The sequence below is a fragment of the Acomys russatus genome, chromosome 12 (assembly GCF_903995435.1).
Source record: "Acomys russatus chromosome 12, mAcoRus1.1, whole genome shotgun sequence".
Taxonomy (NCBI): domain Eukaryota; kingdom Metazoa; phylum Chordata; class Mammalia; order Rodentia; family Muridae; genus Acomys; species Acomys russatus.
Window position 1 is genome coordinate 23,264,018 of NC_067148.1, and position 27,351 is coordinate 23,291,368.

The 27,351-nt window shown below is 40.1% G+C and overlaps 1 protein-coding gene across 3 annotated transcripts in view; it reads right to left on the reverse strand.

Annotated features, from left to right (window-relative positions):
• Positions 1-2,067: 2,067 nt before the first annotated feature.
• Positions 2,068-27,351, reverse strand: part of Acsl3 (acyl-CoA synthetase long chain family member 3) — a 48,202-nt gene continuing 22,918 nt past the window's right edge. For all 3 annotated transcript variants that reach the window (XM_051154013.1, XM_051154014.1, XM_051154015.1), the window contains exons 3-15: positions 21,748-21,925; positions 19,599-19,708; positions 17,889-18,027; positions 15,502-15,652; positions 14,134-14,257; positions 13,666-13,737; positions 13,146-13,285; positions 10,906-11,078; positions 10,311-10,385; positions 8,373-8,564; positions 6,119-6,233; positions 4,350-4,507; positions 2,068-3,009 (exon numbers count right to left, since the gene is read on the reverse strand). In XM_051154013.1, coding sequence (XP_051009970.1) covers positions 2,852-3,009; positions 4,350-4,507; positions 6,119-6,233; positions 8,373-8,564; positions 10,311-10,385; positions 10,906-11,078; positions 13,146-13,285; positions 13,666-13,737; positions 14,134-14,257; positions 15,502-15,652; positions 17,889-18,027; positions 19,599-19,708; positions 21,748-21,925 — 1,785 coding nt within the window. In that variant the 3' untranslated portion in view covers positions 2,068-2,851. The remainder of the gene's footprint in view (positions 3,010-4,349; positions 4,508-6,118; positions 6,234-8,372; positions 8,565-10,310; positions 10,386-10,905; positions 11,079-13,145; positions 13,286-13,665; positions 13,738-14,133; positions 14,258-15,501; positions 15,653-17,888; positions 18,028-19,598; positions 19,709-21,747; positions 21,926-27,351) is intronic.

Consider the following 27,351-nt stretch of genomic DNA (forward strand, 5'->3'; position numbering starts at 1 on the left):
ATCCTGAGCAAAGTTATTGAGAAATGAGACACCAGTGTTTTGTTGGTACAAATAACAAGAAGACTGAAGCCCAGATACTTTATCTGGGTTATTACAGGATAACATTTTTTTAAAAAAATAGTTGGGGCTGGAGAGATGGTTTCACTATTAAGACTCTTACGGAGAAGTTGGTTCAATTCTCAACACCTATATGGTGGCTCACAACTGGCTATCAACTCCAGTTCCAAGGCATCCAACATCATCTTCTGGCCTCTGTGAATACTGTACTCATTGTATGGCACACATAAGTACATGCAGAAAAAGAACCTATACATATAAAATTAAAAAAAAAAACTTAAAAGTGTAAGTTACTATCAAGTTAAATACACCCAGTATTACCAGAAATATGCATTGACAAGGTAGAGTTAGCTTCTGAGACATTTGGCTTGTAACTTACAATTTTTATGTTAATCAGTACTGTAACATAGCTCTGTGCAGCCAAAAACAAAAGGAGTAAAAGAGGAATTAGAAGGTGGACTAGGGAGAAATTAGAGTTAGAAAATAATTAAGAACACAATTTTGCTAGGCCATGAAGAAAAATTCTTCAAACTCCTTTTTCAACCAATAATCCAAGAATGTCAGTTTGACTTTTACAAACTTTTTCTTCTGTAGGTAAAACATTATGATTTACCAGAAACTCTTACATATCGTTATTCTTCAAACTTCATGTCATTATGAAGAACTTGCTTAGGATATGCATGTTCTTGAGCAGAAAACAGCAATAACCGAGAACACACTGGAAAGCAGCTCCCAGGAGACATGGAGGGTGCAGGGCAGGGTGCATCACCGCCTTAGTGTGATCCAGCATGCAGTACTTACAAGTGGCTCCTCTTTAGGGCACCGAAGATGAACACAGTCCTAGAGTAGGAGCTCACACATCATATTTCTTTTTAATGTCTTCTTAAGATGGACATTTTTTTTTTTTTAATTACAAAACACTGGGTATTTTATCAGCACCTGTTATTCTGGATTCATCTATTTTTGAGCAATGCTAAAAAATTAAGAAACTTTCCAGAACACTGTAGGCATCAATGAAAGCTCACAAACTTAGTTTTAGAAGACAGGTGCCAGTTTCAGTTTTGTTGTAGCTTCAGCAAACCCTGTTAATGTGGAAAGAAAGGAAATGGGGCTTTTTTGTATCAGAATGCTGGGAGCTGAAAATTAACCCATGGTGGGTGGAGAACACTGGTGCCTGAGGTCTTAGTTTCAGAATAATTATGTTAAAATAATTTTGAAAAAAAGATTTAGGGAGGAAGTAGGGGACTCAGCCATGGGAGGGGTCCAAGAAAGAGCAGGGGGAAGGAGCTGGAGCTGAGAACCGGTCCAAGGTGAAAGAATCACTGAGGTGCATGCTGGGAGTGAGACAAAATAACATAGAAGGCTAAGAATAGCCTTAAACTGCTCAAGATTGCGTTGTAAAGCTTATCTTTAAACAAACAAACAAACAAACAAACAAAAAAGATTTAGATGTGTGTTTATGTGCATGAGTGCAGTGACTAGAGAGGCCAGAAGGGGGTGTCTGATCTTCTGAGGCTGGCTATGGTGAGCTGCCTGTGGGTGATGAACCAAATTTTACTTTTCTTCTTTGGAAAGTTTTCCCAAACACAAGAGTTAAATTTCAACAAAGAAAAAACTATCCAAAACACAATATACAGGAACATAAAATACTGTACTAGGAGGTCTCCAAAAAAGTAGTTTGTCATGTGAGCAAACCTCCAAAGCCTGGCTCCTCTGGCTACCATGCCCACTACTCCAACACACACATAAACCTCACCTACACAGATCTGCATTCTCAAGTTCGTTTTGGAGTACTAACCTTTTATCCCTTTGATGCCTAAAGTAACAGATCAAGAAAAATGTCTGGCTGTGTGTGTGGTAGACACTGGCTGGCCTGGAACTCTCTAGGAAGGCTGATGTCAAATCGAGAGCTCTGCCTGCATGTGCCTCCAAGTGCTGGGATTAAAGACCGGTGCCACCAGTGCCAGCACACATAGCTTTATCCTTTTATTTTCACTCAGATTGTGCCATTTACTTGTGCTACTGAGTCTGAGAAGCTACACAGTAAACACTGAACATGCTGATGGCAAACTCAAGTACCATCAGCTGGTCTAGCACACTGGCTGTGTTAGCTCTGTCATTGAACTACATGCCTCTCTTGCAATTTCATTTCATGCAGTGCCAAGCAAACTGTTTTCCCAGCAGAAAAAATAAGTATACAAAACCAACAATGTCAAGCAAGGTCTCAATTTCTTAAAACGTAAGTCTTGAGTATATTTATTTCTCTCAAATGCATACAAGACAATAATTACACAGCAACAAATCTTTTGTTCAACAATGACTTGATTCATAAGCATTTAAAATTTACATAATTTCACATTGATACCCTTTTATTTTTAAATACAATAAGTAAAAAAGCCCCCCAAATAACCAATTTTTATATTTCCTATTTATCCTTCTATACATCCAAACTTTAAAAAGTTACAAACTGAACAACTGTACAGAACATATAAATCATGTTTAAAAACTTGAGGCTTTAAAATCACTGCTTCCCCAATATGATTCAGAAAAATTCTCCTATTGATAATCAGTCATGGATGCCAAAGCAAACTGGAAGATGGGGAAGAAAGAGAGACAGACACAAGTTTGCTGTCTTAATATTTTACTAATCCTGTCAGTTAAAAATGGTGATGTGGTGGGAAGTAACAGCTGGGGTTTAACATGAGGAATGGAGTTTGCCTCAGCCTGAGACATACATTTCAAGTATTTTCCTATTTGATCTGAGCTCACTGTAGGAAACTGATGCCAAAACTAATTATTTTCTTCCATACATCCGCTCAATGTCTGCTTGGTAATGTGTTTTAAGTTCTTTGCGTTTCAACTTAAAGGCATCCGTCACCAGACCAGTTTCGGGAGTCCATGGGTCAGGGCTCAAACGAATTTTCACTGGAATTTCAAACTTTTCCAGACTTGCTGAAATAATGAAAACAAAAGAAAACACAACAATAAAAACCTACACTCATTAGAAATGTAATCAAGGTTCTCAGCAAACAGTAGAGTTCTTGGAGGCACATCCACCAAATCCCCAACAGAACAAGCAATCCATCACTGTCAGCCTCACTTCTGAGACTCAAAAATAAAAGGTTTTGAATATGAAAACTCTATCAAAAAGCATATAACAAATTATTTATTCATAGGAGAATAAGTTAAATGACATAGGTATAAAATATGTCATTAAAACAACTACATGTATGTGGGTGTCCAGCCTATTATCACGCTGGAAAGGGCAGCATGCAGCACTGGTAGACAGAGCGCACACAAACAGGGGCACACACGGCACCACACCACGCACTTCAGACCACACTGAAATCCAAGAGGAAGGAACAGGGGGAATCTTACTTCAAGGAGATTGTTATATCAGACAAAATATGCTAGATGCAGAAAGGCAAGCATTACATGTTTTCTTCACATATGTAACTAATTTAAACTTCTATGTGTGTTTAGGGCATGCAAGTAAAAAAGAGAACTGGTCGGGGGAGGGAAGACTTCAGTTGCAGGAAAAAAAGGGGGCAGAATATGTATGGCATTTAGCAGAAAGGGAATTATTTGGAAGGAAGAGCAGAGGCGAGCAGAGAAAAGGCAAAGGCAGAGTACAGAGGCTAAAAGTCTGAGAACAGTCAAGAGACTGTAAATCCCAACTTGGCATTCCCTGCCTGTGGTGCTTAACACTGTCAATTTACTAAGACCTAGATCCCCAGAAAAGAGGCCTCTGAGAATGCCCATGGGAGAGTAGGTTAACTGCAGTGGGAAGATCTGCACACTGTGAGTGGTACCATTCCCTAGGCAACATAAAAAGGATGAAAGCCATCTAAAAATTTTCGATCAACACTCATCTCTCTGCTTTCTGCCACAACCTCCGCACCTGGCTACACCAGAACTGCAGCCTGAACTGTGAGCCAAAATAAACCCTCTCCCTTAAGTTGCTTTTAGCAGGGTATTTTATTACAGTAACAGGAAAAGCAGCTAAGACACTAATAAACTCCATACTACATAGCTATAGTGCCACGTACACATGTTAATAGGTTATTTTATTTTTAAATAAATATTTCAAATAAATGATTTATTTTTTATTTTTAAAAATCAGTTTAGTAGAAATAGATATTAGATATCCCATGTCCTGCAGAAGGGCTTGAATGGTGGGAATGGTTTCCAGGCAGGAAAGAATGCATTCTAGCCCCTACAACACTAACAGGCTATACAGGTGCATCTTCTTCCCATCTCAGTTCTAAGAATCAGTTTACCAGAACACTCACCGGAAATAGCAGCTTCAGAAAGCACTTTAAGGACCTCGTTTTCCATTTCACTGCTGTTACACAGCTCCTCCCAAGACCCTTGAAATCCTTTTGTTCTAGCTAGCTCCGTAAGTTCCTTTTGATTTGGCACAACAAATCCAATTACGTAAGAATGGTAACTGAAACACATAAAGGATAACTTAGCCAAGGACCAAGGTAATGTGTACTGTGCTTACTAATGTAGCTGACCGCCTTCAGCACTCTATAGCCAACTCTTTACTATTGGAAAAACCACAAACATGTAAGAACCACACTGTCATACTTATTTCATGCAATGCCTCTTTCCACTTAGTTCATAGTATATGAGAGCTCTGGCAGAGCTCACTACAAGCAGACCTCAGCCAGATAAATTCTAGGTGTGTCTAACTAGTGTAAGTAGTAATGCAAATGCATACAGTTTTAAAGGAAAGTGACATTTTTTAAACTCATCTTTGAAATTAGTAAATCAATGGAAACAAGTAAGTAAAACCTGTAAATTATGTCAAACAAGTCAAAATCATGTGATAAGCCAGGTGTGGTGATGCACGCCTTTGTTCCCAGCATTCAGAAGGCAGAGGCAAGTGGATCTCTTGAGGTTGAGGCCAGCTTGTGACACTGATCATTTTCTTCTATTACCAGGAGAATTGGTATCATGAAAAAAACTTGGTGGTGGGGTGGTACACAAGAACAGGTGTTGTTTTGGAAAGTACAATATAGCATGCTTACTGGGCAGAGCCTGTGGGCCCACACTGAGAGCTCAGGCAGAAAACTGCCATGACTCAAGGCCTGCTGAACCTGAGGAAATGACAGCATCGCAAACAAGAAAGGAGAACTTGGAGTTCCTCTTAAATAAGTCATCCAGCTCTGCCGTGGTGCTGAAGGAAAAAACAAATGGCTGAAGCACCGAGTCACTGCTGAGCGTATGTATTGGGTGCTAACTGGTCAAGTCCACCATGTTGGAAGGGGTGTGGCGGGGCATGCCTTTAATTCCAGCAGCAGAAGCAGGTAGTCAAAGGGCAGCCCAGTTACAAGAGTGAGTTCCAGAAAAACCGGGGCTATGTAGGGGGACCCTGTCTCAAAACAACAAAATCCACAATCCCTAAAATCTGAAACATCTCTGGTCCCAAATATTTCAGAAGACAGCTATTCCACCAGAAGCTCATCTACCACTTGGAGTGCACCCCAAAGTCTTATTTCTAAGCTGATTTTCCTATGACTCCCATAACTATGCCAGCTGCTACAGACCACAGGTTTTTAAGCTTACACACAGACACGTGACCATCAGCAGTGGAGAAGAATCGCCACTTCACTGACTGTTACAGAAAACGCAGCCAGGTCTAATCTCAGATTCTATCACAGTTCCCAGAACAGCGCTAGGCTTCTAAATGTACAATTCCATTCGTATGTTATTATGGGCTGTGAGGCTACGGTAAGCCAGGATCAGCAGTATGCACGCTCAAGCTGCAGGTCAGAAGGACTGGAAGAGGGAACTGTAGAAGACACTACTTATCCCCCTGTAGACCCACAGGTGGCTACGAGTGCTGAGATAGCAGGAAAAGGACTTATTTTCCTCAACTCTGTCACTCAGGACACTTACAGAGAGATGTAAAGAGTCATAAAGAGGAGGTACCATTCCCATAAATCAGGAAAGAATTCTTAATGACTTCATGGTGGCCCATACGGGCTGCAGTTGCTCATGGTTGCAACACCCACCAACTTGTGACCACTCAGTACAGACTCCATGTGCTTACCTGTTTGCATATGCACAAATGTTATCTATCAGTGGGAGGTTCTTCAAAGCTGCCTCTACTTTCCCAAGAGACACATACTCTCCTGCCTGTAATTTTACAAGGTCCTTTTTACGATCTGCATAGCACAAAAACAAACATTGAGGACAGTAGTTAACACCTTAAGCACACAGAAATACTGTCACCAAGCTATTTAAAGCAAGTGTTGATGGTGGCCTGAAAGCTGAGATTAAAAAATAAGATCAGGTCCTAATTTACAACTAGATAAATCCTTTATCTCTATTTGTCTGTTTGTTTGTTATATAGCGATGTGCTCCTGGCACTCACTGGCACACAGCAGGCAGAGCAGCTCTGCGATGGAAAAACTCACATTACCCAGAAACAAGAGTGCGGCAAACACAGCCAACCTGTGACTGGGAAGGGATGCCTGCAAGTGGGGCCTGAGATGAGCCTTATGGACAAGATTAAGAAGTATCCACGTGGCACACGACTGGCCAGAGCCATGTCACCACCAACCACTGAAGCATAAAAGAGGAAGGAAACAATCCAAAGAGACAGGGGAGTGATGGTTGTGCAACAGAGGCACCTTGAAATTCTAGCTACAGTTAAAGGTTTTCCTCATCACACATGGAAGTGAAAAGCTTTAGAGCGGTATGTAGCAGCAGAAAGGAAATCCTTACAGTAGGGTGGCAGAAGGCAGAGGCCTGACATTCAAATGTGGACAGAAAAAGATTTTGAGGCACATCTGTATTAGTGGCATGTGAAACAGGGAAACCTCTCATCTCCTGCTGGCCTTCAAGTTATCATGGGCAGGTTTTGTGCAGCAGTTTCCTACAACATAAAACTCTCAGTGAAACTTTCCATCCCACAGAGAAGCTCCTCGAGGCTCAGATGTTATAGAGGTAGGCTCACTTAGGAAACAACTCAAAAAAGCTCTAGGACAGCAGTTCTCAACCTATGAGTCAAGATGCCTTTGGGGGTCAAATGATCCTTAGACAGGGGTCACCTAAGACCATGAGAAAGCACATATATTTATATTATGGTTCATAACAGTAGCAAAATTACAATTATGAAGTAGCAATGAAAATAATTCTACAGTTGGAGGTCACCACATGAGGAACTGCATTATAGGATCACAGCATTAGGAAGTCAGGGAAACTCACAGGACACATTAGACTCCTCCCTCCTCAAACTTGCATAAGTACTAAAGGTTACTAGGAGACACTGTCAGATAAGCCAGGCTGCCCAGGCTCAGATCAACTCAGCTGCAAGAAGAGATCTCTGTAACTTGTCAAGTGGCCAGCAAGGTCATACAGGAAGCTGCAGAATTCCAGCTTTTGTGAGCACTCACTCCTGCTGGGGTGGACATCTGCTGATTCATCTGTCTTTAGTCATTCCTGCTTCGATAAGTAATCTCTCACCCACACTCTACAAGGAACGCCAATGAAACTCTTTAGTGCACTAAGTTGGACTTCAGTGAAACCAGCACTTTAGTCTGTCATCCATTCCCTATCTGAGGTAAGTAGATGTTTGTTCCTGTCTCCTTGGGGACTCTCACATAACTCCAGGATGGATATGGCACTAATGGGGTCAGGAAACCTCAGGAGAAGCCACAAAGGGTGTTTTACCTTGTAGAGGTCACAGTACTTCAGCTGCCAGGCTTTCCTTGGTTTTCTTGGGCAAAGCCAGGACTAGGCTCAGACTTGAAAGCCCTGCACAATGACCTATAGATGTAGGGAACTAACAAGCACTCCCTCTGCAGACAGCAGAGGACGACTAAGGTTGAATAGGAATGATGACAAATGTGGCCAAACAGCTTCTGCAACCCCAGCCCACACATACTGAGCTTTAGGAACACTCTGCTCCCTCTTTAAAATGTATCTCAGGGGTATAAAAGCCTTCCTTAATACTACAGAGGTAAGCTCTTTCACTGTTAAACAGTCTCTCTAAGCACAGGCTCCTCTTGCAAAGTCATTTGGGAAATATTCACTTTCCAAAAAAGATTCTGGGGCTGAAGAGATGGCTCAGCTTTTAAGATCACGTCCTGCTCTGGCAGAGGACCTGGGTTCAGCTCCCAACACCCACACAGTAGCTCACAAAATTTGTAACCTCGGTTCCAGAGGACTGGATACCATCTTCTAACCTCCATGGACATCATGCACACACGTAGTGCACAAACATATGTCATACACAAGCATACAGTCATACACAGAAAATAAGATAATCTTTAAAAAAAAAAAAAAAAAGACTGACTCACCAATAATCTTCAGACAACCATCAGGGTCAAACTCTCCAATATCTCCAGTGCAGAGCCACCGCTGTCCATTCTCATCTTCAAAGAAATCAGTCATCGTTTTTGCTTCATTTTTGTAGTACCCCATTGTCACATTTTGACCACCAATAAGAATTTCACCTCTGGGATGTGGTTTATCAGTATTGAAGTAGCCACCTAATAAACACAAAACAAGACAGATGGGTATAATATAAAAATTGAAAACTATTAGTTTCGAAGTATAGACAATCTTATATTAACCAATTGGTCTTCAAGGGAAGCAAAGTAGACACATGGCTAAACAACATTAGCAATAAGCTAGAGACAAAAGTTCAATTGTTCAAAAATGACCATCCATGCTTGTAAGCTACTAGTCCAAGAAAAAGTACATTCTAAAACCCAGCATCCTCCAGCTATTATATAAAATAATTACCAAGTTTCTACTCGGTCCACATATCATGCTTATCGGTGACAAATGCGCTGCCACATATTAGATAATAGAACAAACCCCTTCATACTAGTATATACTTAAGAGGTTTGTTCTGTCAGATAATTTCAGACTAACTCTGGACTTAAATTTATTGGACACATTGCTACTATCTGCTAAAAATGGTTGAGAAATTTTATCAGAGCCTTTGAATCTTTAGAAAGGAAAGTATGTCCCAATAAATTACAATCTATATGCTTTAATATGACAAACATTTCACAGTGATTTTTATTTCAAAATAGAATAAACAAACTTTTTTAAAAATTATTTTTATTTAATGTTCGTTGGTATTTTGCTGCATGCCATGTCAGTATGAGGGTGTCAGATTCCCTGGAACTAGAGTTATAGACAGTTGGGAGCTGTCATGTGGGTGCTGGGAATTAGAGCTGGGTCCTCCAGAAGAGCAGTCAGTGCTCTTAACCCTAGGCCATCTCTCCGGCCCAACAACAAATTTTTTAAAGGAATTATTATGAAAAATTTCGTTCTACAAACTTTGAAGTCCTCAGGGAAAAGGAAAAATATAAAAATACACATGAAATAAATGTGTTTTCTTCTGAAAAATAAAGTATGACCACTTTTTTATCACATTTATCACCCCTCCCATCTCTTGCCATGTGTGTGTGTGTGTGTGTGTGTGTGTGTGAGTGTGAGAGAGAGAGAGAGAGAGAGATATGGGAGGGGGAGGGGGGAGAGAGAGAGAGAGAATGCATACACACATAAACTACAGCATATGTGTAAAGGTCAAAGAACAACTTTGAGGCAATTCCATTTTATAACCATATGGGTACTAAGAATTGAGCTCAGGTCTTGTGGATCAGAGACAAGTGCCTTTAGGAACCATCCTACTGTCCCTCCTAACTTAATAAAACTATTCACTTAACACATTTCACATCTCACTCAGTAAAGCGTTTGCTGTGCAAGGAGGAGACGTAAGTTAAATTGACAAAAATCATATAAAAGAGCCATGCCTGGTGCACAAGCCTGTCATCTCATAGAGACAGAGTCCTGGGGTTCACTAGCCAGTCACCCCAGTTTAACCCACAAGCCTCAGTCTCAGAAAACAAGACAGACAAAGCTCCTAAGAAATGACTGATTATCTGTATCTGGCCTCCACATACAGAAGCACACCAAAACACCAAACACACAATAGTAAACAAAATATAAGTAAGTCTATTCTTTAGAATCATTTGTGAAACATACAAACTAAGTAATCTGTTCAGCTCTAGATCAAACACAGGAAATATGAACTGAGCATGGCTCATATTATTCATGTTTATTTATATTTTATAAATAAGTTTATTTTATATTTATATTATTTATATTTTGCTAAAAATATAAATAAAATAGTTCTAAAATATGCAAGCAAAGGAAATAGAGTACATTTCTAATTTCAATGTTATAAAAATTAATGTTGTGACTACAAAATAGGTTGTTACCTTCCTCCCAGTTCTTCAATTTGATTTCACAGCAAACTAATGGTGCTCCCACTCTGCCGGTATTGTAGTCCCACACTAAGAGGCAAAGGAAGGAAAGGTATCTGAAGATTGTAGTCAGTCAATTGCACCCTTCCCTAACTGATGCTGACTTATCCCAAATCTTATTTAGCCGCCCCATCCCCAAGAGAGCCTTCAGAAACAAAAGTGAGCTAGAGCTGCATGCTCTGCTTGGCACAGTGCACTGCTTAGTCAGACAACTTAAGACCTAAATTATTACTGAAATTCATTCACTGTACAAGTAGTACCTATTATGTTTACAAAGTGTAATTTGGGTTTTATTAGAGATATTCTTAAACAGATTTAAGCCAAAGGGTTAAGAGAAAGAAAGGCTCTCAGGAAGAAGACAGACGCACAAAGGTACACAGGATAGAATCTTTTCCAGCCATTGGGGGAAAAGTTTCAAGTAATTTAGAGTCCACATTAGCAACTGAGAGTCCTATGAAATCAGGCACACCTAGTCCAACTCCCCAGAATCTATGCCCACCACACGCCTTCCACTCGTGGAAGTGGCTGGCTCTCAGATGACAGCACCTACCTTCAGTTATTGTTCCAGCCCCGGTTGATTCTGTGAGTCCATACCCCTGACCAACGGGACAGCAGAAACAGATATTCATGAATCGCTGTGTCGTTGCAGAAAGTGGAGCACCACCACACAATAAAAGGCGGATATTTCCACCCAGCAGCCTTCGGACTTTCCGGAAAACAAAGCTAAAAGTACCAATAGAAAAATCAAGACTTAAAGCAGTGTGGTGGTTTAAACAAAAATGGGCCCCACAGGCTCATACGCTTGCATGTTTGGTTCCCAGTTGTTGGAAGGATTAGTAGGTAAGTCTTTTTGAAGGAGGGGTGTCACTAGGAGTGGGCTTTGAGGTTTGAAAACCCAGTACCACTCAGTCAGTTCTGTTTGCCTCTGGCTCAAGATGTAAGCTCAGCTACTGCTCCAGCGGCCTGCCTGCCTATCGTAATGCTCCCACCATGATGGCCATGGACTCACTCTCTGAAACTGTAAGCAAGGCCCCATTTAAATGCTTTCCTTTATAAGCTGCCTTGGTCATGGTGCCTCTTCATACCAGCAGAAGAGTAACTAAGGCAGCAGAATGAGATTTTTCAAATTTTTAATCTCTCAGTTTTGTTATATGGACCCTTTCAGATAAAAGATACAGCCAATTCAGGAGATTCACTTGAGTTACGTCTTATGTCTTAAGTATTAGTAGTTCAATGAAGAAAGAAAAATGTCTTTTCCTCTCATATTTTATGTGATACTAAATCATCATGTTTGTGTATAGTAATAGAAACCCCCTTGTTTATAAGCAGACGTCATTATCATAAACACATGTCTATTATATACCACATCTGCACATAATTTATAAAAAGCTCATTTTCTGCTTATTTTTATTAATTAGAATTTTTGCATATTTATGTACAGAAATCTCTTTAACACAAGTTTTAAAGTGTTACGGTTTTTAAGATACGGTAAATTATGTCGGAGAAATCTTTAAAAAAATAATATAATTCTGAAAAACACTAGTAAAAAGATTGCTTATAACTCATGTAAAAAGCATAGAGTGAAGCCAGGAGCGGTGGCACACGCCTGTGATCCCAGTACTCGGGGAGGCCAGCCTGGTCTACAAAGCAAGTCCAGGACAGCCAAGGCTACACAGAAAAACCCTGTCTTGAAAAACTGAAGAGAAGAAAGAAAAAAGCACAGAGTGAAGCTCAGAATGTAACTGGGTGGTAGTGCTTGCTTACCAAGAAGCACATCCAAGGTTTAATGCCCCAGAACCGTGGGAAGTAGAGGTTAACATTTTGAAAATGATTTTTAAAAAAACTACATGGCAAACATTTTAGAAGCTGTGACAAGACTGGATGTGGTGGCGTCATGAGCTTTGCCAACTAAGCTACCCAGGCTCTTAATCTTAGCGCTCAGAAGGCAGAGGCAGGTTAACCTCTGAGTTCTAGCCAGCCAGGGACACCCTGTCTTCAAAAGGATAAAAAGTTTTATTAGTAGACTTTCTACATCAACTAACATCTTCCTAAAATAGATAACTAAAAGTTTAAAATAAAAAAAACCTTAATAATGTAAAACATCTGAAAACTATGTTTATAGTCCCACTAAAGAAACTAAACATATTTTCACAATATTTGGTATTACTCTATTAGCACTATTAACACCATAAAAATACAAATGGAAGGCTGGAGAGCAATCTTCTAAAAATAAATGTTAATTGTTTTTAGCAGTATGCATATCCAAAATAAATTTAAAAATTGTGTTTTGAAACAAGAATTAAAATGACTTGTCTTTTAAAATGTAAATATAATATTTAACACAGCAAAATGATAAATAAAACTTTCCTTCTTAGTTAGGATGAATTGTTACACTCCCTTTGACTTTACAAAAGGAATTTATTACAATACAGACCAAAATAGCCTGGAACTTGCTATAGACCCCAGGCTAACCTTGGACTTTTTTTGTTAAGACTGTGTGTGTGTGTGTGTGTGTGTGTGTGTGTGTGTGTGTGTGTGTACACACATACTCACAAAGAGGCCAGGAGGTATTGGCATCCGGCTCTATCACTCTCCCTCTACCCCTCGTTTTTGCAGTAACCCTGAACCACCTCCCAACTCTTGACCCTCCTCCCCGCCCTCCCACCTGCAGGTTTACAGGCCTGTGCCACCACACCCATCTCAAAGTAAACGTATGACTTATAACTGCCTCACTTCCCTGGGCTGCTGATGCGAACTATGCTGTTAACAAAGAGAACTGGCTTTACTCACCGGTCACACAGTGGAGTACTACGACCTTTTGAAATCTGTTCCATCTTATAATTATATGCCAAAATAAACAAGTTTCGTTGAAAAGTACTCATTTCATTCACTTTATTCATGACATTTTTGTAGATCCGGTCCATGATTTCCTAGATACATTAATGATACATTACTCATTAACTATATGAGTAATCTTCATATTTAAATCATACCATATGATTAAAACTTCTAATTATCGAATGTGTGGTGTGGGGCAATGTATGCATGCATGTGCCATGGTGCATCTGTGGAGGCTGGGGGACAACTACATGGAGTTGAGTCTCTCTAGGAATTGAACTCAGGTCCTCACTCAGGCTTGCAGAGCAAGTACTTTACCCACTCAGCTACCTCACTGTCAACATATTCAATCATTTTAAAAGATGTATTTTGTCAGAACTCAAAACTTAAGTAAAATCACAACGAGTTTTACCGTGATATTACCACCCCATCACCTGTAGCTGATAGCACTTCTTTAATGGGCAACTCTTACCGGAACAGCTGCCATCAGTGTTGGCTTCAACACGGATGTGTCTCCTTTGCTTCCTTTTTTTATTTTTGAAGACTATAAAACAGAAAAAAAGTAATCTATATAAAGATCTTTAACTTAAAAATACAATGGCATTCTTAGCTCAAAAGCATATGATAAACTTATCCTTTTGATGTATTTATATTCTAAAACTGACAAGGCAAAGTTTCATTTAAAAATAATTATTAATATACTGTAAACTGGTAGGGAAAACTCATGAAAAATACATTTTAGAGCCAGGCATGGTGGTGCACTCATTTAATCCCAGCCCTTGGGAGGCAGAGGCAGGCAGATTTCTGTGAGTTCAAGGCCAGCCTGGTCTACAAATTGAATCTAGGATAGCTAGGGCTACACAGAGAAACCCTGTCTCAAAAAAACAAACAAACAAACAAAAAGCATTTTAGTATTTCAAGTCAAAGATACACAATTTACCTGATCTGCTAAAGTCTGTGGTGAAGAGTAGCCAATTCGGCATCCATTAGAAAGACATACAAGCTCAGCGCTTAATTCTAGAACATGTGCCAGGGGCAAATACCCAATGTATACATCTTCCTCTCTGAAAAAAAATGGCAGATAAAAGCAAAGGTCATGCGAGCTCTATGCCAAAAGTGAGCACAGAAAGCTTACGGACACATGGAGGAATAGTTAAGCTGATAAGGCAGAGATAAGACAGACAGAAAAAACAGTTACAGTTCAACCCCACAACAACGAAGTAAGCACTTTCAGAATGTGCTCTGTTGCAGAAACAAAGTGCTAAGGCACAAGAGAGGAGGGCTAGGGATAATTCACCATAGGAGATGGCCTTCAGACTTAGCGTGTCTCATAGAATAGATGCCTGTTCTAGGAGCTGGATCCAGTAATAAATCATATTATTATTTTGACTTATTGTGTATAAAATTATTATATTGTATATAAAAATTAATATACAAAAATACTTTAAAGAAATGGCCCTGTTTCTATGACATGAAGAGAAACTAAGGCAAGTCCAAAGGAAAAGTGCTGCTCAAATACCCCAGCTCTATTCCCAAATTCAGTCCCACAGCTAACTGCTGTGTCTGGAATGAATGTATGTCTCTGCATAAAGGCAACAACAGCAGGCCAGCAGTCTACTACTCAGTCATCATAATACTGGTTTACCTCTTCAGTACTGCCCTGACTCCTCCAAATCCATCTGGTTTCTCCTGCCATTGTTTACCTACTCCATTACACGCTCTTCAGATGCTACAGGAATACAACTTCAAAACCAAATCAGCTGACTATGGATACCTCACCCGTCCACAACAACTGTACTCACATATAAAAATGACTATGTACATAAGGAAGCAATACGAACTGACTGAAATAATCTAAATATAAGGGACATAAAACTACAAAGTCAGTTAAGTTTTGCATCTTTAAACTATTAAATAACAACTATTATTTTAAATCACATGACTGTAACTATGTTGGGAGGCTGGAGAGATGGCTCAGCCGTTAACAACTTATGCTACTCCAGTTTGGTTCTCAGCATCTAGATGGGCACTCACAGCCACCTGTAACTCTAGGGAGATCTGATACTCCGCCTCCAAGGCTTCATGGGCACTGGCACTCACGGGCAGACACACATATGTGGATACACACATACACATATTTTAAAATAAATCTTTTTTTAATGTTGACTATTTTGAAGCTTATTTTCTCTAAAATTTCTACTTTCAGAGAAACCTGGAGAATAACTTAGACATCTACTAAAATGGCACAAATGTTTGAACTCTTAACAGCTACAAAAATGTAGTTACTCTGCATTTTACCATGACATACCCCAGTCTCGGAATCCTTCTCGCCATCCCCGTTATGGAAGCAATGATGTTGCTGTGGGAAATCATGACGCCCTTTGGAATTCCTGTGGACCCACTTGTATACATGATTACTGCAATGTCTGAAGGCAACGGTTTGCTGTCAACTTTATTTTCTATATTGAAGGAAAAAAGGGGGGGAAAAGAAAGTCAGCTACATCACCAATTTTCTTCTAACTCACTTATATATAATTCAACCAAAATACTCAAACAACAGTCAACACATAAGCAGGCATGGACAATACTGAGACAAACAGGTTACGTCCATACTAAGAGCCACAAAGAAGAACAAAGACAAGGTCAGATATTAGATGCAGCATTCTGCAAAGTGTCTCTGTAGAGCAATTTTAGCAAAGATCTAAATAAAATGAGCAAAGGAGCCACAAAAGTCCGGGAACGGGAAGCCAGTGTTACTTCAAGTAGAAGTAACAGCAAGCAGTGTACATGGTAGTAGATGTCTACAAAACCAGCACTCAGGATGCTAAAACGTGATCTTGAGGTCAAAGCCAGCCTAGGCCACATAGTAAGTTCTGGGCCAATTAGACTCTGTTCTGTTTCTAAAATTAGATAGATAGATAGATAGATAGATAGATAGATAGATAGATAGACAGACAGACAGACGATAAATAAGCCAGTACAAAAGCCTTAAAGTAGAAATGTGCTTGGCATCTATAAACACAAATATTTTGGGACTAAAGTAAAGCAGAAGAGTAAATACAAGTGCAGCACCCAGAACCACAGGGAGCCTCAGAGGGCACACTGAGGAGAACTGCATTTCATCACACTGGGATCAAAGGAAAGGCAGTTTTAACAGAGGCAGGCCATCATCTGTGCCCCTCCCCTCCAAAAAGACTTATAAATTTCCCTGCTGAGTGGCTACATAAGTTAAAAATGGAATAAAAAAATTGAGGAGCAAAATCTACTCTGGATAAAAAAGGCCTGAACTAAGATGCTCACAACCTTACTAAAATGTTCACTGCTTCATGCAATGACTTTGTTGGTTATACTCAGTGCCTAAGTAAGGATAGGAGCCAACAAGCCACAGAGAAGGCACAAGAGACATCAACACCACCCACCTGCCTAAATTCATCCCCAAACCAACGCACAGGTGGATTGTGAAGGAAAAGGTTCTTCAAGTATGTTCCCTGGTGCAGACAGGGTTTCTCTGTGTAGTCTTGGCTGTCCTGAAACTCACTGTGTAGACCTGCCTCTGCCTCCTGAGTGCTGGCGTTAAAGGGGTATGCCACGGCTTGCAGACAAATTCTTAACAATGAGCCACACACTAATATTTTCTTTGACTCTAACTAGACGGCACTGGCCAACCCACTAATACCCAAAACTCAACATGCTCTAGTTTGATCTTCCCTGTTATACCGGTAATGATGGCATGATCCTGTCCCTAAACAGAATCACCAAATTCCCAACTACAGAGGACAGAGCACTGCAGCATCCCAGAGATCTGCACTGAACGCTCTACATTTCCTGATGCTCATTTCTTTGACTGTTATGACTTTGAAAGTTTCTATGCCTTGTGTGAGTTGGAAGATTAAAAACTCTGCAAAGACAAGTAAAAGGTGAACTAAGGAGGAGGATTCCTGGCTTAGCCACTGTAGCTATACATACACTAATCCTAATGGTCAAATTTAAAAGGGTTACTTTAAAAGCCAACTTTAAGCAATTCAAAACTTACAGAAAAGGGGAATAGAAAATTGAATGACATAAGAGTACTTTAAATTTATTTAAAGTAAACACTACTATTTTGGGTTATGGCTGCTACTGTTGTTTTTTTTTAAAGATGTATTTATTATGTATACAGTGTTCTGCCTGCATGTAATGACTGCATGCCAGAAGAGGACACAAGATCTCATTGTAAATAGTTCTGAGCCATCATTTGGTTGCTGGAAATTGAACTCAGGACCTTTGGAAGAGCAGGCAGTGCTCATCTCTCCAGCCCAGTCTGACCTTGTACTAGCTACTCATCGATGATGATCTGCAACTGCTGATCCTCTGCCTCTGCCTCTACCTCCCAGGAGCTGAGATGACAGGCACCTGCCATCATGTCCAGTGTTACACAATGCTGGGGACCAGATCCAGGACTAGCTGCATGGCCGGCAAACACTCTGCCAATTGAGCTACATTCCCAGCCTGCTATTTTAAGAACAATAATAAATAAATGCTGGTGTTTTCCTTAAGTCTTTCTTTAAAAGCTAGATAAAAGTAAAAACCCATCTCTGCAGTTGACAGTCTAGAAAGCTGATATGTCTTGTGATCTAACCCCAGATCTAACCTCTGGCTAGTTCTAGAGAGCAAGGTGAGAAAGCGTGCATGCAGAATGATGACCACACAACATACCCACGTTGGCCTTCACTCCTAGAGCCTGCACTGCAGCCATGGTGTGCACAATGACGCCTTTGGGGAACTCAGACCAGGTTGGAGGCTTCCCATCAACAGTAATGATATGCCGTAGACGTGGGACCAAAGAGACTATATCCTGAAGAAACACAAATACCAATCATGCTGTTAGCCAAGAGTTTGAATAACTTAGTTCACTACACTGAGTGACCAATTGATTTCTTATCCCCAATAAGTTAAGTGGTGGGGCAGAGGGATAGGTCAGAAGAAAGAAAGGAAAAAAGGAAAGGAAAGGGAGAGGTGCTGCACTCACTATTCTATAGTTTTGTGTATACTCTGTTTATTGATAAACTCCTCATCCACAAAGTTGCTGCTCCACAAAAATGGACATATAAACACAGAATACTGAACTACGTATACACACCCAAAGTTCCTCACATTTTCAAGAGGTTACAAAAGAACACATGACAGAAGGGAAGAAAATCTACTTGTAAACTTTCTAAGAACAAAAAACAAAAGAATGCCAAAGATGGTAATGTTTTCAGGGCAATTTGCCTAAAAATGATAAGAACCCCTTCTCCTATTATTTCATAAAATGTCTCCCATTTTAGGCAAATCCTTACTCAGTAATTCATAAATGAGTACTTAAAATATTCAGCAGTCTGGAGAGATGGCTCAGTGATTAAGAGCACCCATATGGCAGCCTACAATTGTCTATAATTCCAGTTCCAAGGGATCCACCAATCACCCTCTCTACTACCAACCCCTCCCTCTGTCCCCCTTCTCCCACCCACCCTTTCTTTCTTTCTTTCTTTCAGAAGGTTATCCTCAATCTGACTATATAGCTGGGGATGACTTTGAGCTACTGATCTTCTTCCATCTCCCAAGTGCTGTGACCTCTTGCTTTTGTGTGTACACGTGTGGGTGCTTATGCGTGTGTGTGTGTGTGTGTGTGTGTGTGTGTGTGTGTGTGTGTGTGTGTGTGCTTACATGCATAGGAGGCCAGAGGACAACCCATAGTGTTCCTTAGATGTTCTCCAACCCTTCCCACAAAGGGTCCTCTGGCCTGGAATGTGACAAATAGTTAACCCCAGGATCCACCTGTTCTACTAGCACTGGTTCTGGGAATATGAGCAGATACAACTACAGCTGATTTTTTTAAGTTATGGAAATGAAATTCAGGCCCTTCGCTGACAATGGCAAGCATTTCACTTTACCCAAATGGCTCACAGACGTGCATGCAGGCAAAATATCTATACATATGAAACAAATATAAAATGTTGAGAGACCAGCAAAATGACTCAGGAGGTAAATGCACTTGTCACCAAGCCCGATGACCTGAATCCTATAAAACCCACAAGGAACCCATGATGAAAGGAGAGAGATCTGACTCCTACAGATGTCCCAGACTTTTTAGCATGTGTCATGGCACATGTAACCACATATATGCATGCACATGCACACAAAAATTCTAGACATTCAAAACTATTAATTTACTTTAAATACAATACAAACTTAACACAATAAATAGCTGTTGTCCTTTCAACAGACACTGATATATTAACAATTTTTAGTTATGGTCTATCTAATAGATACAAAATCTCCTTTGTGTCCTAAAGGAAAAAAGTAGAATCTCACAAAGATAACAGAGGGTCAGTATAACTCTTCACAGCACAAGTCAAAGCACTAGACACTTAATGCAGTCCTCACCTTCAGCTTTGTTTGCAAGAGTTCCTTACTAGTGATAATGTTGGTTACCTCTGTCTCATTTAGTCCATGAACAATGGCTGGACCTCCCAGGGTAGCATACAGTGTAACAACTACAAGGAAAAGAACACAAGTCACACACAGCTACAACACAGCAGCACCTCTGGAAGTACTCGTGAGTCATAAAGGAGTCATGGAAGAGTGTTCTCATGGACAATGAGAAATTCGTACAACTGTGTGCATTACCTACTGTACTAATCAATACCCTAACTAGTCACCTTCCTCTAATTTTCCCAAGATTTTTAGTATTTTAAGTAAAGATTCTTAATATATTTGGTTCATCTTCACAATATTCAAGGACTAATAAAATGCAAAGGAATTATACCTGGTCCCAGAATGTCAAAACCTTCTTTGTTGGCTTCTTTGGAACTAAAATATGAAAAGGGACAAACCCAGTGGTTCTCAACCTTTCTAATGCTGTGACCCTTTAATACGGTTCCTCATGTTGTGGTACCCCAACATAAAATTATTTTTGTTGCTACTTCATAACTGCAATTTTGCTACTCTTATGAATTGTAATATAAGTATCAATGTTTTCTAATAGTTTTAAGTGACCCCTGTGAAAGAGTCATTCTGTCTCAAAGGGGCTGCAACCCACAGGTTGAGAACCACTGGACAAACAAGTAAGACAGCACACTGAATATCAGATTTTCAGTGTCACATGTCAACAAAATAACATGAGCCGGAAGTAGTGATGAGGCCTATAAACCTAACACATGGGGAGTAAAGACAGGAGGTTTTCCCCTGATACATACTGAGTTTGATCCAGCTACATGAAACCCTGGCTCAAAAACACAAAAAAACTAAGGAAAAAGAAAAACATAGGTGATATAGGCTATTCTGTTAAAAAAATTAAAGATGTTTTTATAAACGCTGAAATCATATATATACAACATGGACTTTTTTACATTTCCTTTCCATATAACTGAAAACAGAAGTAAGATGACTCTGAGAACAATAATCCTTTTAAAATATTCTCAAAAGAAATGTAAACTCAAACCTTGAAAACAAAAAGGTGGTACATATTTTAAAAGTGGAGGGAGGCCAGGCACGTTAGTTGTATCTTTAATGTCAAGGAAAGTTCAAAGCCAGCATGGTCTCCAAGCTAGGCAGTGATAAATAGTGACACCTTGTCTCAAAAAAAAAAAAAGGGGGGGGGGCTGCATGAGCAGGGGGAACTAGTATAGAGATAGGTCAGTGGTTAAGAGTACTTGCTTTTCTTACAGAAGACCCAAGTTTAATTCCCACACCCACATGGTGGCTAACAACCATCTGTATGTAACTCCAGTTCCAAAGGAACTCATGTTCTCTTCTGGCATCCATGAGCAATTCATGCACCCGGTGTACACACATACATGTAGGCAAATTATTTATTAAATAAAATAACTCTTTAAAAATGGAGGGGGAAAAACAAAGGAATTTATAATAAGATGCCTGCTAAAAGCATCATTTTTGTTTCATATTCACTTACTGTGACATTTGGCAGCCAGTCCTCCCAACTGACCTTCCAGGACTGCTTTGTAAGACTAGCTGCCATGGTCACCACTCAAATATTCAGCAATACTAAGATTCTCTATTGCATAACCTAGGATGTGAAAATCCACCAAGTAATAATACAGATGTAGTCGAGCAGAATTCATCTGGCAGAAGTGGACTTATAAAATGGTAGTAGGTTCAAAAAGGTCCCTAAGAGATAAAGGTTCCTGAAGGATTCTATAAGTTAAGTCTAGTTTTCCAAATATAGAAAATCCCCTTAAAACTGACCAGCAGGGCTTCTTCCTAATGGATTTTTTTTCCAGAATGGACAATGAGTAAGTGAGTGAGTGAGTGAATATATAAGCCCTAACAAACATCCCTCCACTAAGTAGATAAAGGCAGAAATTAGTATCAGAATGCTAAACTCTTTCTTAAGAAATATTTAGGGCCACCTCTAATCCCAGCACTCAGGCAGAGGTAGGTAGATTTCTAAGTCTGAGGCCAGCCTGGTCTATATAGTGAGTTCCAGGACAGCTAGGACTACGCAGACACCCTGTCTCAAAAAACAAAACAACAAAAAGAGAAATAATATTTTCAAAGTGCCATCTGTACGTACGCTGGAAGTTATACATAAAACACGCCTGTGCAGCAATCATCCATTCAGCTCTGGTCTCACAGAAAATGGCAATGTTGGTCTTCGGTTTCTGGCCCAACATCTGTAAGCCATTTCCAAAGTCAAGGGCTCGAATGAAGACATCATCATAGGAAAGCCAATTATAGTGCCCCAGAATAACCTAATAAAGCAAAGTATAAAACATTAATATTTTTTAACATGACCAAAAGAAATCAGCAAATTTCAAACTTTATAGCCAGAAAGTTGTACAAATATAAAACAGATTAGTTTCAAGTAAAGATGTACCTTCAATATTAGTTAAACTAAGCGTTTAACTATAAGGGGGGGGGGGAGTGGGCTTCATTTTTGGTTTACAAATTATCTATAATTGAGATAAAACATGAGGATCTATATAGTTCGAGACCAACTGAGTCATACAGTGAAGCCTTATTTTAATAATTAAAAAAAAAAAAAGGCAAGCTGGTGTGGTGGCACAGGCTTGAAATCTCAGCACATAACAAGTGTAAGTGGAGACTCAAGGTCACCCTGAGTTTGAGGCTACATAACGATGGGGGTGGGGCACAACCAGAATATGTTTGGTGGAATCACAAGATCAATTTCCAAGACAAATAGCCCGGAACTAATAATTCCTCTAGAGCAAGTTTACTTACTCTCTGCATGAGAGTTTTTGGACTTCATAAACAGAAAGTATGTGATCTATAAATAGAAGGTGACCCTACTACCCAAGTTCACAGAAATATTTATGGCCATTTAACTTGAATTCATTATCCTATCATGATAAGCAAAGTTTAAAAAGTCTCTCTACAATCAGGTGGACACTAAGTTATAGAAGCCAACATCCCTCTGTTTAAGCATCCGGTTTGTCAGAAGTGCAGATAACCAAGTTAGGTCATTATTAATAAGCTCCTTGTAAAGCTGGTTAACATTTTTCTTTAGAGATTTTCAAGTGAAACACAATCAGGACTAAACAAGAAGCAGACTACAAACACACACAGCTAGTTTCCAAGGATGGCTGTGCTAACTTACGTCTCATGTATCTTAAAAATCATCTAACCAGGAACTAGAAGAATGGCCCAGCAACTGCTTTTCCAGAGCACCCAGGATCAATTCCCAGGACCTGTGTGGCAGCTCACAACCATCTGCAACTCCAGTTCCAGAGGATCCAACACCCTCCTCTGTCCTCCAAGGGCCCTGGCACACAAGTAGTACATAGACATACATGCAGCCAAAGCAGTCATACACAGAAAATTAAAAATCAACATCACCTGGCCACATTTATTTCTAAAAATGCAACATTGGTCAAGAGAGTTCTGTAAGAGGTTAGGTGAGGATGAAAAGGGGTAAGTGCTGCCCTCTGGTGTCCATTCACTACAGATGTAAGGTTATCCTTCAACTGCAGCTGTCCCAAACTCTCAGCTTGCTGGGCACCCACAGGGAATGCTTAGCATAGGAGCCCCAATGACTTCCAAAGGAGCTTTGTGTGGGTGACAAGACAGATGAGAATTTGGCCAAAAGGTGCAGGGACCGAATTATAGTTACTAAGAACTATAAACTCCAAAGATAAGAATGGGGCACCTGCTGGATTCTAAACCTAAATGACTGGCTTCACCACTGTCCAAGAACAGGACAAAAATCAGCCAATATACAACCCAAACATATAAACTCTTTTGGTGATACCACCACCAGACAAAGAAATGCAATTCTAAAAGTTAATTCAAGTGTCATTGCCTATAATCTCAATATTTAGTGGAGGCAAAAAGATTGCCTTCAGTCTTAGGCCAACCCAAGCAACAGTGTGAAACCCAATATCAAAAACAGAAGGGAAATGAGGTGGGGGGTGGGGTAGGGTGGGAATGACAGAACAAGCCAGAGACTTTTAATCTCAGCACTTGGAAGGCAGAAGCAGGTGGATATCTGAATTTAAGACCAACCTAGTCTACATTGTGAGTTCCAGAAGACTCAAAAAGTCAAGGCTACATAGTGAGACCCTGTCTTGGGGGAAGAGGGGTACACAACAAAATATATAGGAAACCTGGGTTTCATTATTTAAGCCACTGAATGTTCTAGTTAATTATCTTTCTCATAAAGGTTACATTTATGGGCACTACTTACCCATAAATGTATCTGACTCATACTGCATTTTTTAATCCTGTCTGTCTCTATGACTAACCCAAAACTAAGCCCATAAATTTAACCCTCTGCCTATGCTATTAAACACTGCTACAGAAAAAGCTAAACCTCACTAAATGCATACCACATATTTCAACACGCCACAGTCTAATGTGCTTCTCCAGTGCATTTATTTTCTTGTCCTCTACTAACTCTAAGGTGTTCCCTCTCTAACTGGAGATAATCATTGTTGCTTACTTTATTAAGCCATCAGAACTTAAACAGAGACTCTTAAACCCTCTCTACGGAATCCAGTGGCCTGTGCTCACATTCCAGCCCACAGGGTTCAATGTCCCTGACAACAGCCAGACTCTCAAGGACTGCTTCAAGAAGCTCCTCAAGTTTCCACCTCCACTGCAGCCATCTGTTTTCCCTTGTTCAACAAGATATCTAAAAGGCCTATGGAACTCACCAAGTCCCAAACCAAAAGTTCTCTCGTTCACACTCTTTGCACCATTCCTATGTAAGCAGAGGAGCGCATCCCACCCAGCCAGCTGCTCAACATAGTAACTGAAGTTACTCTCATTTCTAAGTCCATCCAGAGCCTATCCCCCTCTCTGCAAAATACAACCTGAATTCAGCCATTTTTTCACTTTCATAACTGTCATCCCAGGCATCTTCTCAATACTGCACACACTCCTATTCCCCTACAACTACCTAAGACAAGGCCTGTGGCCCTTGCAAACCTGCTTCCTATAAACACAACATCATCCTTTCTCTTCTTCAGGAAGAAGGTGCTCTCTCCAGGATCTTAAATTATCCTCCCCCTGCATCTCACTCAGTTGAGCTCATTCTTGTCTGGGACCCACTACTCTGTCTTCCTGCCCAGAAGGTTCTTTATCCAAGTTTGCTAGATCTTGTTCAGGTCTCATCTTAATGGCACCCTATTCAGGCAGGCATTAATTACCAACCTACTTTACTTATTTTGATCTCTCTCCCTCTCATGTAAAGAGTTAACCAGTGTGTCTTATTACTGTTAAGACAACCGTGATGATGTGCTCGGTGTGGAACAGATAAAAGCACAACAACTCTAGCTCTCAACACCATTCAGTCACACACTTTTGCTATACAACCTGAATTCAGCCATTTTTTCACTTTCATAACTGTCATCCCAGGCATCTTCTCAATACTGCACACACTCCTATTCCCCTACAACTACCTAAGACCAGTCCTGGTGGTAATCTTAGTGAGGGGGTCACGTTGCTCTTTCATGCTTGGCTGTATTTTTATTGTATCAAAGGAGTGCTACACACAGTTGTAAATATCCATGTCATCATTTAGAGATAAATTAGTCTAAAAAAATATAACTGACTGGGATATAGAAAGTGTTTTAAAGCTTTTCCAGGAACATAAACAAATGTAATGCTTTGATGACTGTGTCTTATACTTCAAGAGAAAAACAGTAAAACGGTGACAGCATAAAGAAGTTATTTTAAAATAAAAGCACACCAATATTTAACCTTTCAGACTTCTGGTTGATGTGATAGTCTCAAAAATCAAGTTTTCAGGTAGTTGATTTAACCCTCCTTAAGTACTAGGTTGTTGGTTTTTTCCTCATTTACTATCTAGAATAGAACTATTCCAGAATTACTTACTTCCTGTCTTCTTCAACAAAGTATACCTGACTTCCTTTAACTTTCTCTCTGCACTTTGTTTAGGAAGTCAGAATCCTTTGTTTTGGGCTTGTGTGATTTGAAACATGCTTAACAAACAGAAAGTAGGGAGAGCAAGCATGTTCGAGATACCCACAGGAGAGTAAAGAAAGCCACAGATCTCAGGCCAAGAAAGCCATTTTTGTTTGTTTGTTTGTTGTTTGTTTGTTTGTTTGTTTGTTTTTTGAGGCAGAGCTTCTCTTGCAATCCTGACTGTCCTGGACTTACTTTGTAGACCAGGCTGGCCTCGAACTCACAGAGATCCACCTGCCTCTGCCTCCTAAATGCTGGGATTAAAGGCATGAACTACCACACTGGGCCCTGAAAGTCACATTTTTAATATATATAACACACACTAACACACACACACACACACACACACACACACACACACACACACACACACACACGGACAAGAAAGTGAAAGGATTAATCTGAAATAAGGTTTGCCTAACTTTGCTTTGGTCAAATCAGATTCTATGCTGCTGCTTCTCAAAATAAGGAGACTTTTAGATATTAATACACATAACCTTCCTAAAATTGAAGGTTATAGGTCTTCTGTGGCGGTGTATACAATGCAATCAGTCCCAACACTCCAGAAGTCCCATGGAGGCAGGAGGATCAAGAGTTTGATTACCGGCCTAGACTGCTTAAGACCTCAAAAAAACCAAAGTCTTCTGGCCGCCCTCTGCTGTTTGGTGAGCAGGCATGCACTAAGCCCTGTCTCCTGGTACCCTGCCGGGACAGATGCTGCTCCTGAAACAATACAAAGGAGGTAAGGAGAACCAAGAACACATGGGTCTGTCTGTGCAGGCCTGGCTTACTTAACTTACTCTCTAGCTTCCAGCCCACTCCCACAGCTGCCGCACAGCCCAACAGAACCAGTCTTGGCAAAGCACACGCCAGTACAGACAACAGATAGTATGTTTCATTTGTTACATATAAACCCTAAAAATTAATTCTAGGTCCCCAAAGTGTCTAATTCTAGACAAGAAAAATATGTTCTTGCCAATCTCTATGTAGCCTTCTCTACAAACTGATACACCATAAGAGCAAATTTAACAGCAAGTACTGTGACCAGTACTTGCTGTTATCTTCTGACATAAAGAAATAAAAACACACGCCTTTGAGCCCAGCACTCTGCGGAGGCAGACAGATCTAAGTTTGAGGACAGTCTGTTCTACATAAAGAGCTCCAAGGCATAAATAATTTTTACTCTTCTCTTACAATCTGCAGTTAGCTACAAAATATGAGTGTTGGAGGCAAAGGCCTGAGGTCAAACCTCAGCTTTGCTGCTCAGTAGTTTTAGGATCCTCAGTTACCTAGCTCACCTGTCCTTCTACGCTCTAATCTTCAAAGTAGAGATACCATCTAACCCATAGATACTTCAGTTTTAAAAGAATTTGATGCTAATTAAAACAGCTTGGCTCATAAATACTAATTCCACACTCCTAACTTTTCTAAAGCCACAAGACTAGTAAGTGACAAAACCAAAATTCACACTTACATTCTGGGTCTAAAGCCCAGGCTTTCACAACCACAACATTTCTGTCTGTATAGACAGCTTGTCTCTGTTTCAAGCCAATGACAAGAATCTCTAAAGTGGTAAAAACAAAAATGTTAGGCCATGTGACTGCCATAACCAAAGTACCAAGATATTAACACCCACTATGAGTCAAAAATCAAAGCATGTCACATGGTGTCAAGCACTCTAGAATAGGGTTCCCCACCCCAAATTACCTGGAGAGGCATCAGGTCCAGGAGG